General features: G+C 37.9%; 2 protein-coding genes across 2 annotated transcripts in view; one reads left to right on the top strand and one right to left on the bottom strand.

The window, feature by feature from the left end:
* Nucleotides 1–10,622, bottom strand: part of LOC135695987 (uncharacterized) — a 72,443-nt gene extending 61,821 nt beyond the window's left edge. The window contains exon 1 of the mRNA XM_089112424.1: nucleotides 10,488–10,622. The gene's annotated coding sequence lies outside the window, so the exon portion shown is untranslated. The remainder of the gene's footprint in view (nucleotides 1–10,487) is intronic.
* Nucleotides 10,623–10,634: 12 nt separating this feature from the next.
* LOC148958556 (uncharacterized) lies at nucleotides 10,635–13,125 on the top strand. The gene is made up of 2 exons (XM_089112426.1): nucleotides 10,635–10,862; nucleotides 12,095–13,125. The coding sequence occupies exons 1-2, from the start codon at nucleotides 10,670–10,672 to the stop codon at nucleotides 12,439–12,441; spliced, it is 540 nt and encodes a 179-aa protein (XP_088968552.1). The 5' UTR covers nucleotides 10,635–10,669; the 3' UTR covers nucleotides 12,442–13,125.
* Nucleotides 13,126–13,480: the final 355 nt, after the last annotated feature.

The following is a 13,480-nucleotide window of genomic DNA, read 5'->3' as shown; positions in this document are numbered from 1 at the left end:
GGGGAGAGGGGGGTGGCTGAATTTGCCTTTGAAAACTGACGTTAGTGTTCCAAGACTTTTGGCAGTGATTGTAGTTTTGAAAAGCGTCAAATTAAAAAGCAAAATGCCTCATTGTCAAAGCTCCCTTCACTTAGGGTTGATCTGAGCTACAATGAGGCAAGTGATTGCAATTGCTAACTGAGTTGTGTGATAAGCGCTTTAAAGATATTCTGTCGATCGTTTTGATATTCTGCAATAATTTATCATTATTTCTTTAATTTAGGCTTGCAGAGGCGTGGTGAAGTGAAATTCCATTCATCCACGTCTCGATTAAATCGAAAGAAATAGAAAATGTTCGATTCTTGAAAATTTAAGTTGACTGAACATGTCGGAGTATGAAGAAAAGTCGAAAACTGAATGTTCAGACAGTCTAACTCCAGCATTATATAGCAATCAAATCTACAGTGGCATGCTGGCAGGGGGCAGGGGGGGGGCAATTGCCCCTGCTGATCAAATATTAGGGGCGCCAAGATGAAGGCGCCCTAGCCAAATAGCTACCAAACGAGGACAATTTACATAAAACAACACAACAATACTAAAAACGGACACTGTATATCTATCCACGATAAATCGCTTCGAAGAGAACAAGGATCGCTTTGCAACATACCACTTCTTTTTCCTTTCTAACTTTTATGCATTGAACAACGATTGTTAAACACCATCTCAAGATCTCACGCTTAATCTAAAAGATTTTTGCACAAAGTAGATACCATGGGCGTACCGAAGTAAGGTGTGGGGGTGTTTTTGAAAAACCCGTCAAAATGTTTGGCTGCAACCATGGTGTCGACTCGAACAGTGTAGTTATTCAAGGCTAGCAAAGTGGGCCTTTAAAAATCACAAAGAATGATGGCTAGCTGAATGATTTGGTTTTGCTGCGTATTGAATGTGATGTTGCTAAAAAGATTGACTTTAGTAATGTTATCGACGCTTTTGCCTTAGCAAAGCTTGTAAACTGGTACTGAAAGGCTTCAAAATTAATGAGCAACAGTTTGAATAAAATATTTTCAGGAGGGGGCGAGGGGGGGAGCTCAAAAGTTGACTCACTTTTAATTGCCGCGTAACACTGTATTCATGCCTATTTTGTATAAACAGAACCCCAGTCCGAAGATTCACGAGAAGGTTTTAGAAAAGAAGAACATTTTAACCATGCTACAAAACAACATATAAAGCCCATTTTAGCCTTCAATTTCAGAGCAAGGGCGTTGGGCCTTCGCTGCAAAATGGGGAGCCGTGATGACTTTAGCTCCAGGGCCCGTACCAGCGGTGCTAGAAAACTGTGTCACAACGATACCAATACAAGATAAGCTTTGGAAGGATGCGGCATTATACGTGGGCTGCAAATGTATAACCTCGCCTTCACGGCAGCATTGATCTTGTAGCAGCAGACGCAATATATAATCATATTTCATGACAACTGCTTTTTATATTTTATGCTGGGTAGAGACTAGCTGTGAAATTGTTGAAAAATCAGAACTCTCATATATAATCAAGAATTTTCAAACATTTTGGCGAGTTAGCAACAAGACTTGATTATTTTCCTACTATTCAACCTATACTCAGGGCCCACGTCACGAATTTTAAGTGGAGGGTCCAAGCTCTATACACTGAACTTGAATTTAGGGCTCTGATACCCAATTCTATTTCTCAATTGTCCACTCAAATACCTTAGCTGCCAAATTCAGAATCTACTCATATTTTGCAGAATCCCTCAGAAGATGGTATTATGTGTGGTCAAGAAGCTCATGTTTTTAAAAGTTCAAGAAAAAAATTTCCCAAAAATAGCATTTTAGGCGATTTTGGATATGTTATAGAGGAAAACATTCTACGTAAATGATGTACGTTTTGCTTTTTCACTAATCTGTTCCTGTAGCAAAGTAAAATACCAGGAATCCGTGATCAATTTTCCTAGACCTTGTTTTGAAGGTGTTTTCTAGATCAAAAAAATGTGTTGAACAAAATGGGCTTTGGGGACCCTCTCAAAAATTGGAGCGTTTCTGGTCAGGGGGTAATGTCCGAAATTGGCAAATTTTTCTCATGAAATCACCATCACGATCAATTTTACGCCGTAAAGGGACGAAATTGATATCAAATGAACCAGTCCACAGGTCAAGACTGACAAGGTATCATCCCCCAATAAAAATACCCTCAAAATAACCTTTTTGGGTGACCCTCAAAATGATGGGGATTTGTACCCTACCCCTTTTTTCCAATAAGATCTTCGAGTAACTTTTGCACAAGACTACTTAGTTTTTGCTGAATTCTTCCCACAACATCGAAAATACTTGGCAACTGTGGTTTGATACAGTTTCAAAGACTCATCTCATTCTACGGAGATACTTCGGAACAGATGCAGTGAAAAAGTTTAGCAAATCACAACTCAATGCAACCATGCTGTTTGATCGGAGAGAGTGGTAGGTTCATTAGATTTTAGGTTTGTAGTAATATCTTTTAACCGTTTTCATCCATTCTTGAAGTTTAAGATAGATTGTTTCAAGAAAATAAGGAATAGGCCTTGAACTTAAAATCTCTTTAAGTTATCAAATTTTGAGTATTGAATCCTTCTGCATGATCAGTACTTGCTAATACGTTGGTTTCTCGAATTTTTAGCGATCTTGGAGTTGAATTTCTAACAAGCAGTTTCTTTTAAAACATACGTGTAATATATGTATAGCCCTGCTGTTTGATTACTTTTGAGATATTCTGTAAAAACATCATCACAAATGTTTAAACCGTTGCTAAAATCTACGCCAGAATCGAGAAAAAAGAAAAAGTGACACCATAAATTTAGATACTTGCATACTATGTAAGAAACCGTGCAACGAGAACAAAAGTGACTTTCCAGCTTCTTCTTGGAACATGCTAAAGGTCTTTGCAATGAAATGGAGAGGACTAGATAGATATGGAGATATTATTGAGGCTGTTCGCTGGGATGATGGCCCATCAGGCATGTTCTTTCATACAATTTGTAAGACAGAGTTTACGCGCAAAAGAAAACTTCAGCAAGCAAACAATAGGAAAAAAAAGAAATAACAGAGGGAGAAAGTGACGCAGCTGTAATAAATGAGGAAGGTTCTAAAGAATCTGAGTTTCAATCTTCCAGTCGGATGTCGAGGAGTAGCACAGGATCCATACATAATAAAGACCTATGCATCTGGTGTATTTAGCCTGAAAACAAAAAGAATCCAGGGCGAGACAAATGGCACCTTTATCAGCAGATGAATTTATGGAACACTTTCAAGAGGCACACTTTATATCTTGAAGATGCTGCCATGTGAGAGCGTATCCTGGCTATAATACGCTGCACGCCAGATCCCTTTGCTGTAGAGATTTCGCTACCATAAATCCTGCTGGAAGAAATACATCAACGCCATATATTGATGGGAAAGCAATGATTCAAGATTCCATTTGTGAAATGTTCATTCGTCTGAAGTCAAAGAAATGTTTTTTGCTCAAGTACGAAAAGTAGTTATCGAGATGAACGAGTCAAGAACTTTAAAAAGGCTTCTATTTGACTATGAAAACATGCTTAGAAATTTTGGATTTGATACCAGTACAACCAAAACAAGCACCATCTAAAAACATGATTCAGAAAGAGTTCAAAGGAAGATAGGATTCCATAATCGGTATCACAAGGAGCTGACGAAGAGCAATTGCTCAACACGGTTGCAAGACGGTTGAAAAGGAATCTCGCAGGTGATGCATGCATGAACTGGCCTCCCCGCGTTTATGAACTCGAGCAAAAGGAAGAATCCAACATCCTTTAAAGAAAATTTTGGACCTGGCTTAAAACTCCTGCAGCAAAGAACCTTGAGGGAAATTGTAGTCCGGAGATTGCTTCTCTATCATCTTTACTATATTGATTCATTAGTAGAAATCGTTCTTCTTTCCAAACAAACTTATCAATGACAATTCATGGACTCACGAGAAGTCGCGAGATTATAGATTTGATGAAAAGATTTGCGCTCGGAATCAGTTACCAAGATGTCCTAGATTTGTATGCTGCATTGACCAGGTGTGAATTAGAGACGGATGAGGGATGCCCAGAAGAAATTGCAAGCAACGTTCCTGGAACAGCTATCCTTGACAATGACGATTTTCAAAACGACACGATGACCGGAGCAGATACATCTAATCGGACAAATGTAATGTTTGTACAACCTGAAAACACTGCCAATGACGTTTGTAGGGAAAATCGCCCCAAACTTTCAATGACCAAGTCTTCAGAGATCGATAAAATCATTGCAGAACAAAATAGGATATTCCTTTACAAGACATTCAAACGTGGACTACCAGAGGTGCGGAAACAAATTAATGTCATACCAAACGATACCAAAGAGCAAAGTGTTCAAGGAATAATCCATTCTTTGTCTCGACTTAATGAAGATGGTGAGACAGTTTTACCGAAAACCAAAGCACTGGGACATTTTTAGGATTTCAATCCAGTATCCAGCTTTGTCCCGCCAAGAGTAAACCATTCTACTACCTTAGATTGCGGAGGCTACCTTGAAAGTCTGTTGCAAATGAGGTTATGAACCGTGTAGTTGCCGTAGCAAAAAAAAAGTCGATGCCTTTCATCCAGATTGTTGATGACCAACCAGTTTATAACCTAATTGTTCAAATAAAATACGGAAATCCTGAACAGTTCGATCTCATTGTGCCTTTTTGGGTCCCTTTCATACTCAGTGTTCCTTCATGTCAGCAATCAATAAAAGGTTCAAAGGGTCTGGGCTGAGTGATGTTCTTGTTGCAGCTGGTGCCATCGCTGAGGGTTCAGTGGACAGGGCACTTTGTGGGAAGCATTAAAAAGAGGTATTAGATGTCTCCGTTTAATGTACGAGGCATTAATCCGCCAAATAATTCAAGAAAGCATCAGTAATGGTCAGCACCTATCATCTGAGACAAAATTGATGTTGCAAATACTGCAAAATCCATCAAGTACCACCAGAGAATATCTCAAGGCAACTAATGATATCTTAGAAGCAAGTCAAGCCTTCTCGAACATTGTTTCCAAAGCATTTGATCAACTAGAACACTCTGAAAGTCACATGGCTAGGTATTGGCTGAGTTTTCTGCAAATGGTTGAGATACTAATGCAAAACATCCATGCTCAGAGAACTCAGAAGAAAGCAACAGAAAGCAACACAATGTAACACTGAAAATTCAACCTTCCGACTAAAGGCTAACGAGCAAGCAGCTCAAGACATAGATAAGTGTTTGACAGAATTCAACCCAAAACCATTCGACTTCTCAAATGGCACCCTCGAGCTCTCCAGTCTGGTATGATTGCCTCAGACAAGCTGGTTTATGAAACCGCACATAATGATGGTGAATTATTAGTTACAGAGTTCTTTGAAGAACGAATGATTTCTACTGAAAAATTGTTTAACGACACAACGCATAGGAATTCAAGGCACGCCTTCGACAAGCCACCTTCAACGGAGAAGGAGAAAGGTTCTACCGCTCCAAAGACCGTTGCAATTCAACAAGTACACTGCATTAGTTGATATTGGGTTTTTATGGAGACTGGCTATGCCTTCGGCGGAGGACAGGGAAAAGAACGATGGCTCTCACTACAGTTGGATTGGTTATGCTGATAGTGTTTTTTCCCTTGCTTTGTCAAGGCACAGAAGTGCATCTGAAATCATCTTCGTTAACAATCCATATGACCTGGAGATGAGCATCAAAGACAGTGAGCATGATCAAAGGGCAGGGGCATCTTCCTATCTTGGGGGCACAAGAAATGTTTTTATTAGGAGGGAAGATAAGCTGCCACCTCCACAAGAATTTGCAAAAATTCTTCAAGAAACCAGGCAACAAAATACGTCTCCAATATTTCCTTAGAATTTTTTTCCAGCTTCCCAACATCAACTTTACTTACTCCTTAAGGAACAAATGCTGGAAGCTGCTAAATATTGATGAAAATCCAGAACTTAAAGAATTCGAATGCCATGACATAGAAGCAGATGCAATCTTATTTTACATATATTCTCAAATAAGAAAGAAGGATGCAGTCACTCCTGTTGTAATCGATGCCGAAGACACAGATGTCCTGGTTTTGGCTGCACACGTCACACACAAAGTAAATGGTATCTTGGGCTTGAAGAGAAAGAAGGAAATATATGAATGCGAGCAACTTTGCGCAGAAGAAGTATCCAAAATTATTGTGCCTCTTAATATACATACAGGAGCTGATGCTGTATCGGGCTTCTTTGGCCATGGGAAGAAATCTGTTGTTAAAAAAACGTTGATATCTTTAGATGCAATGCAGTTGTTGAAAGATGTCGGAGAAAGCTTGCCTGTAACACCAGAGGTAATAGAAAATTTGGCAATATTTACGATCAGATACGTGTATGGTGACAGAAAGAGCACAACATTGGCTGAGGCTCGAGCAGTGAAGTGGAAGAAAATGAAAAATAAGTCTACACGCAGTATACCTCCAGATCTAGACTCCCACGACTTGAAAGCAAAGCGAGTTAACTACCAAGCAAACATTCTGATAAACTTTGACAAGCCTGATTATGCCCCTTCTATCGTCAACCATAGTTGGACTTTGGAAAATGGAAAGTGTCAAACGTTAAGATACACGAAGGCCCCATTGCCACAGAGGTTTCAGATGTCTGCAGGGCCGCCGGAGCCAGGGGGCCAGTGGGCCACGGAGGCACAGCCCCCCCCCCCTGTTTGCAAAAAGTATAAGCAAGTGCCCCTTTTCGAAAAATATATTGCGTGTATTTTTTCAATGCCTGATATTCTGCCTTTAGAAACTAAGTGCAATAACAAAACTCTGGACGTTGTTGGAAGAACATTCACTGAAAATTTCTTAAATTTTTACTCGGTCTTGATGCAACATATTGCTTGCTTCACAACATTGTGTTCAATGTTTTTTATGAAGAAATGAAAAAGTTATGTCCCTGCAATGAGTACATGCTAACAAAGACTAACATTTCCTATCTAGGATTATAACATGATTAGAACGGTATAAAAGACTAGACGTACTGCAAAATTTGTTGTACTTAAATATGCCATTGATTTACCTAAAAAATTATCTGCAACAATAACAGTAAATTCCTGCCCTTTTTATGCTTCCTCTGACTGATTAAGAATGCAACCCTATTTTCAAGATTCTATGTCCCAGAATTCTAGCTTTTTTTGAAGTTTTTCGGAACTCACATGTAATAGGTTTGACCAACTGACTGAGCCCCCTGGGATCAATTTTAAGGAGAGTTAAAAACTTGTTTCGTGAGATAAACCTGATAAACTTGTTAAAGACTGATGAGATAAACCTAATCAATGTTGCAAATTAAATTTGCTATGGCAGTGAAAAATGTGCCCGCACCTTCAGCCGATTGCGTTAAGATGACTTAAACATATAATTTTGTAGCTTTTAAAGAATAGTCCGTGGAGGCGAACAAATTTGTGTTTAAGTGGGGATGGAAGGGTGCGAATACCAAGGGGGACTAAGACTAAATGATTTAAATGTAGAAGTAAGAAAATTAATATCATTATTCGAATAGGGCTGAAACTTTATTTTGAAAGAGATAGGGACTGAAACTCGCTTTGAAGTTTATAGAGACTAAGAATTCAAAAATTCCATTCAGTTCATATTTTGGGTTAGATTCGTTGGTATGTTGCAATAAATCTGAACATTTGTTGAGTATAACGCGCCTGCCACAAGTATGAAAGAAGGATGTGTGCCTGCTTCTTACCCGGGACCAAATCCACTTACAATGCAAATTATAGGGAAAATAAGTACAGCGTATTGTAATAGAGGTATAAATCATACATGGAAGAAAGATATACACTCTCAAAAAACTTTGAAGGCCATGAGATGGGAAGCTATACAATTGATTATGATCAAGTTTGCGTGGTCTCTAAATGGGGTACATAACCATGTCTGCTTTCAGCAAAGATAAAGTTCACTATGTCCAACGTGTGTCAATATTTTTATATATGTCTGAATTACCGTGAAATCTGTACCATTTTTGGCACTTACTAATGTTTCTGAAAAAAATATTCGTGCCCTCTTTATTTGTTTTGCCCCCCCCCCCTGCTCAAACCTGCGTCCGGCGGCCCTGGTCTGTAATAACAGATATGGGGCAGAGAGATGACGATGTTGACAGTGCATCAGATACGAGCAATTTTTAAGATTACGACAGTGACCGGGAGGATGAAGTGCCAGAAGATAAAAAAATGAGAGTGACTTTGAATAGTAAAACAACAGAGAATTTTCTGGATTATACAGCTAAAAAGTTTCAATACTTACAGAAATACACTGATATTACCTTTGAACCACGCTTTGTTTTGAAACAGCGCATTTGGACAATATTTGATAATGGTATGAATAAGCACAAAATGAAAATTATAATTGAAAACGAGGAGTAGGGTACAAACCCCCGTCATTTGTGCAAAAAAAAGTCATTTTGAGGATATTTTTACTGGAGGATGATACCTTGTCAGTCTTGACCTGTGGACTGGTTCATTTGATATCAATTTCGTTCCTTTTACGGCGTAAAATCGATTTTTATGGTGATTTCATGAAAAAATTTGGCCGATTTCAGACATTACCACCTGGCCAGAAACGCTCAAATTTTTGAGAGGGTCCCCAAAGCCCATTTTGTTCAGCATATTTTTTTGATCTAGAAAACACATTCAAAACAAGGCCTAGGAGAACTGGTCACGGATTCCTGGTATTTTACTCTACTACTGGTTCATCGGGTCAGCAGAGCGAATGAATTTAAAGTGTGCCGTTGGTCATGGCACCAACAAAACAGATGCGTAACTTATAAAACAAAAATCAAGACTTCTAAATTTAGTAAAATTTTTCAGCTCTATAGAAGGTATTTACAGATATTTCTTAAAATTTGTGACTTTTTTATAACTGAATTGATAACATTCTCAGAGACAGGGGGAAGAAATCGAATCTGGGGGGCTGAGGATCAAGTTTAGTGACGTAGGAGGACCCACCATGGTTGGGTTCGACGCGGAAAAATATTTTTTAAATCAGACGTTCTAGAAAGGCCAAAAAAGCATCTCCCAGACCAAGTTTAACAAAATACTGTACCGTTCAGGATAGACAAGTTAACGTTTCTTAGAAAAATACAGATTATTGTCTCTGAGAGAATTGGGGAGGGGGAAGAGTCACGTTTAAACTCTACTGACAGACCTTTGGCGTAGAGGGCACATTTTTTAGAAGTTGCTTTTTTCACAATATTCGCAACAGAGAATCGCATTTACTGACATTTTTCGCTTTTTTAAAATGTCTGTTTTCTATTCGAGAGCAAGCAATTTTTTCCTGAAACCATATCGGATTCGAAAAAATAGGGATGTATTTAAGAACATATTTAGGCTCAAAGCGAACATTTTCTTAGAAAAATCGAGGTTGGGAAAAATTTAATGCAATCCTATAATAAAAAGTGTAGTCATTGCCTCTTTCTTTATTAAATGCAAAGGTACTTCTTTATGATGTAGTACTTTTACGCAAATTAATACTTTTTCTTGCCCTCTTTGCCTTTTGGCCTTGTTCCTAGCTACAGCTAAAAGCAAAACTCATCTATTTCTATGTCTATGCTATTTCTATGTCACTAAATGTGCAGTTAAGGAGCTTTTAGGACCTAGGTTTTGAGCTAGGATTTTTCTAAAAAGGCGTATAATTAATATATGTGTAATGTGGATTTGTCGAGATTTATAGCGACTTAAACGATTCTTGTCTTACATGTTTTTGAGATTTATTCAAGGGGTGACTGGCGGATAAAGTATTTGGGGCTAATTCCCCCATGGGCACCGTCACCGACTTGACACCACTCTGCAAACATAAATAACAGCCATCAACTTGACACCATGACAAATAGTGGCTGAGGTTTGTGGCAATAACCCAGAAAAACTTAGTTTGGTTCTAACCAAGCTACCAGGGATTCCATTCTTTAAAAGAAAATGACGATAATATTTTAAACAAAATCGTTTTGCTCCAGATTTGGGGGGGGGGGTCCAGTCTCCCCTGCCCCCTGGATTTACGGCCCTGCCTGTAGAACTGATGGTGGCTCAGGCCCTTTGTCCTAAAAGTGTTCTTGGTATTTTTTGGATTTGTTTTATAGCAACATTTTTCAGATTGGATATGCATTTGAAAATTCAAGTTCAAAAATTTGATTCATGTTAGCTCTAGTTAGTTTATAACATGAAATTGAATTAAATTTTTGCATTTTGGAAAAATAGCACAGTTTAAAAGCAAAACAGCATTACATGCTTTATTTATAGACAATTATTTATAGCTAAAGATTTTGTTTCTGGTTTAGAGTTTCGCCGAGAAATGACGCAAAAATAAACATCCTGAGTGACATTGACATTTGAAGTGAGCAGCGAATGTAGAGATTTGGGCTATGTCCAAAAAAAATAAATCTAGATAGATAGCATTCGTAAAAAAATAAAGATTTTACCAATGCAGTAGGCTGACTTACCGATGACAAAATCTAAGAAGCTTGCTATCATAATGAAGGGAAAACAATATTTCCTTTAATACGTGGTCCAGTTAACCATGTTCCTAGTTCGACTCTTTCCCGCGATTCAAAATGGCCGCCAAAACTTGCTTGGCCTGCGCACAGCGCCTTCGGTGAGGACAGTGTGATACCAATATGGCGGCATGCTGACCATCCAACGTTGTCTCGTTATCAGCAGCTCAAAAATAGTCAAGATGTCTCGAAAAGGACAAAAATCAAAGAGTAAATATACTTATGGAAATGTTATGCAGGGAAAAGGGAATGTCTGGTATCAAACAACTGTAACCCTTGACCCAAAACCCCGAGGGGTTCATGTCATCACAGACGTACTGCAAGGTAAATATCTTTTCCAGCCATTTGGAAGATGTCAGATAGATTTTATTTGTTCAAAATACGTGAGGAAGAAATAGGATTGACAAAAGATGCTTATTTGAAAAAATATGCTTTTATATGGTGCAGCCTTTGATAAATTACAAAACCTTCAATGGCTAAAGCTTGTTGGATTGCTAAAGCTTGTTAAATGAGAAAATTATTCATACTTTTAGGGCCTATAGTTTTCGAGCATTTCTTAAGATCAGTGATTATTAAATGAGAAAGAGGACATATGCAGGTATTTTTGTACCTTTGCCAAAAGTTGCCATAGATTTGAGTGTTCACTTGCAAAATAAGAAAAAAATTGTTTTTTTTTGTGATTTCTCAGCTCTACAAGTTCAAGTCCCTAATGTTTAGGGAATACCAAATAATTTTCCATACATGAAGCTCGTATATCAGACACTGGGAAATTTAGCATATTATTATGTAGTTTTTGTAAGCCAACACAGTTAAGCCGCAGCTGAATAGCTGCAAACCTGCAGCCAAAACTAGTACGTAAGTATTAATTTGATGTTAAACATCAAACACTAACTGTACTAGTTTTCAGTTTTGTGAAGCCTGGAAAAATTTTCGAGATCAGAGTTTGTACTAATTATAAGTAGTTTTTCAGGACAATCATTTTTCAGATTTTAATGCCAAGTTGAAAATTTTTTTTGGTGGTTACTTTTTTCAAACCTTGAAAGTGCAAAATTAGGTTATTTTTTTGGCTTTTTTGAAACCAAGAAGTTTGATGAAGCCAAAAAGGTTGCATAATATGAACTAAAATAGATAAGTGGACTGTATATTCCTCAAATTTTCTGCAGTATTTACAAAAGGATACAGCAGTAAAATGGTATGTTCAATAAAACCAAAAAACTTAACCTAAACCTCACTCCCCAGGCTGGAAAATTTGCATATGCTCGCAGCGACGCTAGACTTCTTGTGTTCCCACCTCTAGAGACCCAAAATATCAAGAAATTCATATGCCAGACTATAGTAATGTATATATTGGCGCATCTCAAATGCTTCCGCTTGCAGGTCGCAGCGTGTCCGCAAAATCATACGTGTTTTCCAACCTGGCTCACTCCTTCACCAAAGTGTTTTGGTAGGGGTTGATGAAGCAAACAACATTTGTGGCTATGTAAATATTGACAGGTTTTGTCATACCCTTTTGCAGGGTTTTATATATTGACAGCTTTTGTTATATCTTCTTTTAGCAATACCTGAATTGAACAATATGAAAATTGGAATGGCAAATTTGACAATACAGCACACATCTGCAAGTATAAGTCTAAATGAATGCTGGGATGGCCAAGTAAGGGATGATATGGAGATGATGCTTAACAGACTAGCACCTGAAAATGCCCCATATACACATACTTTAGAAGGCAGTGATGACATGCCTGCACATGTTAAATGCAGTTTAATGGGCTCAAGCATCAATATCCCTGTAACAAATGGCAAACTAAACATTGGTACATGGCAAGGCATTTGGCTTTGTGAGCACAGAAATCATGCTGGCAGTAGGAAGATCGTTGTGACTTTACAAGGGTGTGAAAGTTAATGTGAAACTTCCAAAATTCATTGTAGAACAAATTATGTATATTAGATTAGATAACTTGTATGGACTGTGAAGTTTTTATTGAATTATGTATTGATCCATTTGCAATGCAAAATAGATTTTTGTGTGGCTGTTATATTGTGACTGTCTAGCCAAAGAAACAGCTTAAAGCTCTTTAAGAAAGAGTATGTAAATACGGTTTGTGGTGAAAATTTATATTTGGCTGTCATGTTTGACTCAACCATCAATCAGTAAAGCCTCTTTTTATTCAGTTTTAGCCCCCCCCCCCCCACTTTTCTCAACTCTCCACAGTGCCTTGTGTATTGTTAAATGTATATACATTTTATTGCCACCAGAGACAGAAAATAAAGGGCTAAAGTGCAGTGGCATAAATTCAGTCTTTCATTTGGAGGGGCTCAGGCCAACAATTTTCTGACCAGATAACATTTTGGATCATGCCTAATTCTAAGGAATCTTTATTACTGCACATTTTGATGAAAATTAGTGATTTTTGGCCAGGAGCTTGATAAAATATTTGCTGACCACGCTTATTGATTATGTAACTAGAAGAACAATCCATCAATGATTTTTGATAACGCGATCAATATCTCATCTAAGGCAATTTAAAATACAAGAGGTCGACCGATTACATTATTGACAGATCATTCACGCAAACAACATAATTGCGATTTTGGCCTCTATTTTCTGCTTTATATCTTGTTTACTTCAGGTGGAAGTACGTCTGAAAATAACTTTTGTTTAGAAGAATCCAATAGAAAGTTCGGCTAATCTTTACTTGAAATTAGATCTACAATTCGCCAGCAGTTTTTATTTTTGTTTTACATTGTTTGGATGATTATTTAGTTCTGTATCAGATATGTTCAAGGCACTAAGAGATTATAGAGTCCCCTAAAGTGTAAAGAAAAAAGGTGGATCACCTGCGAGCGACACAATCAGGAAATTTTGGAAACATGCCCCTTAGATTAGCGTAAAATACATTTCAGAACGATTTCCTGTAGTCATTTCGACAAGTTAAACGTTT

This window comes from Rhopilema esculentum, chromosome 14, assembly GCF_057945365.1.
Source record: "Rhopilema esculentum isolate cy_ngs chromosome 14, ASM5794536v1, whole genome shotgun sequence".
NCBI lineage: Eukaryota > Metazoa > Cnidaria > Scyphozoa > Rhizostomeae > Rhizostomatidae > Rhopilema > Rhopilema esculentum.
This window is presented reverse-complemented; position numbering and strand designations above follow the sequence as displayed.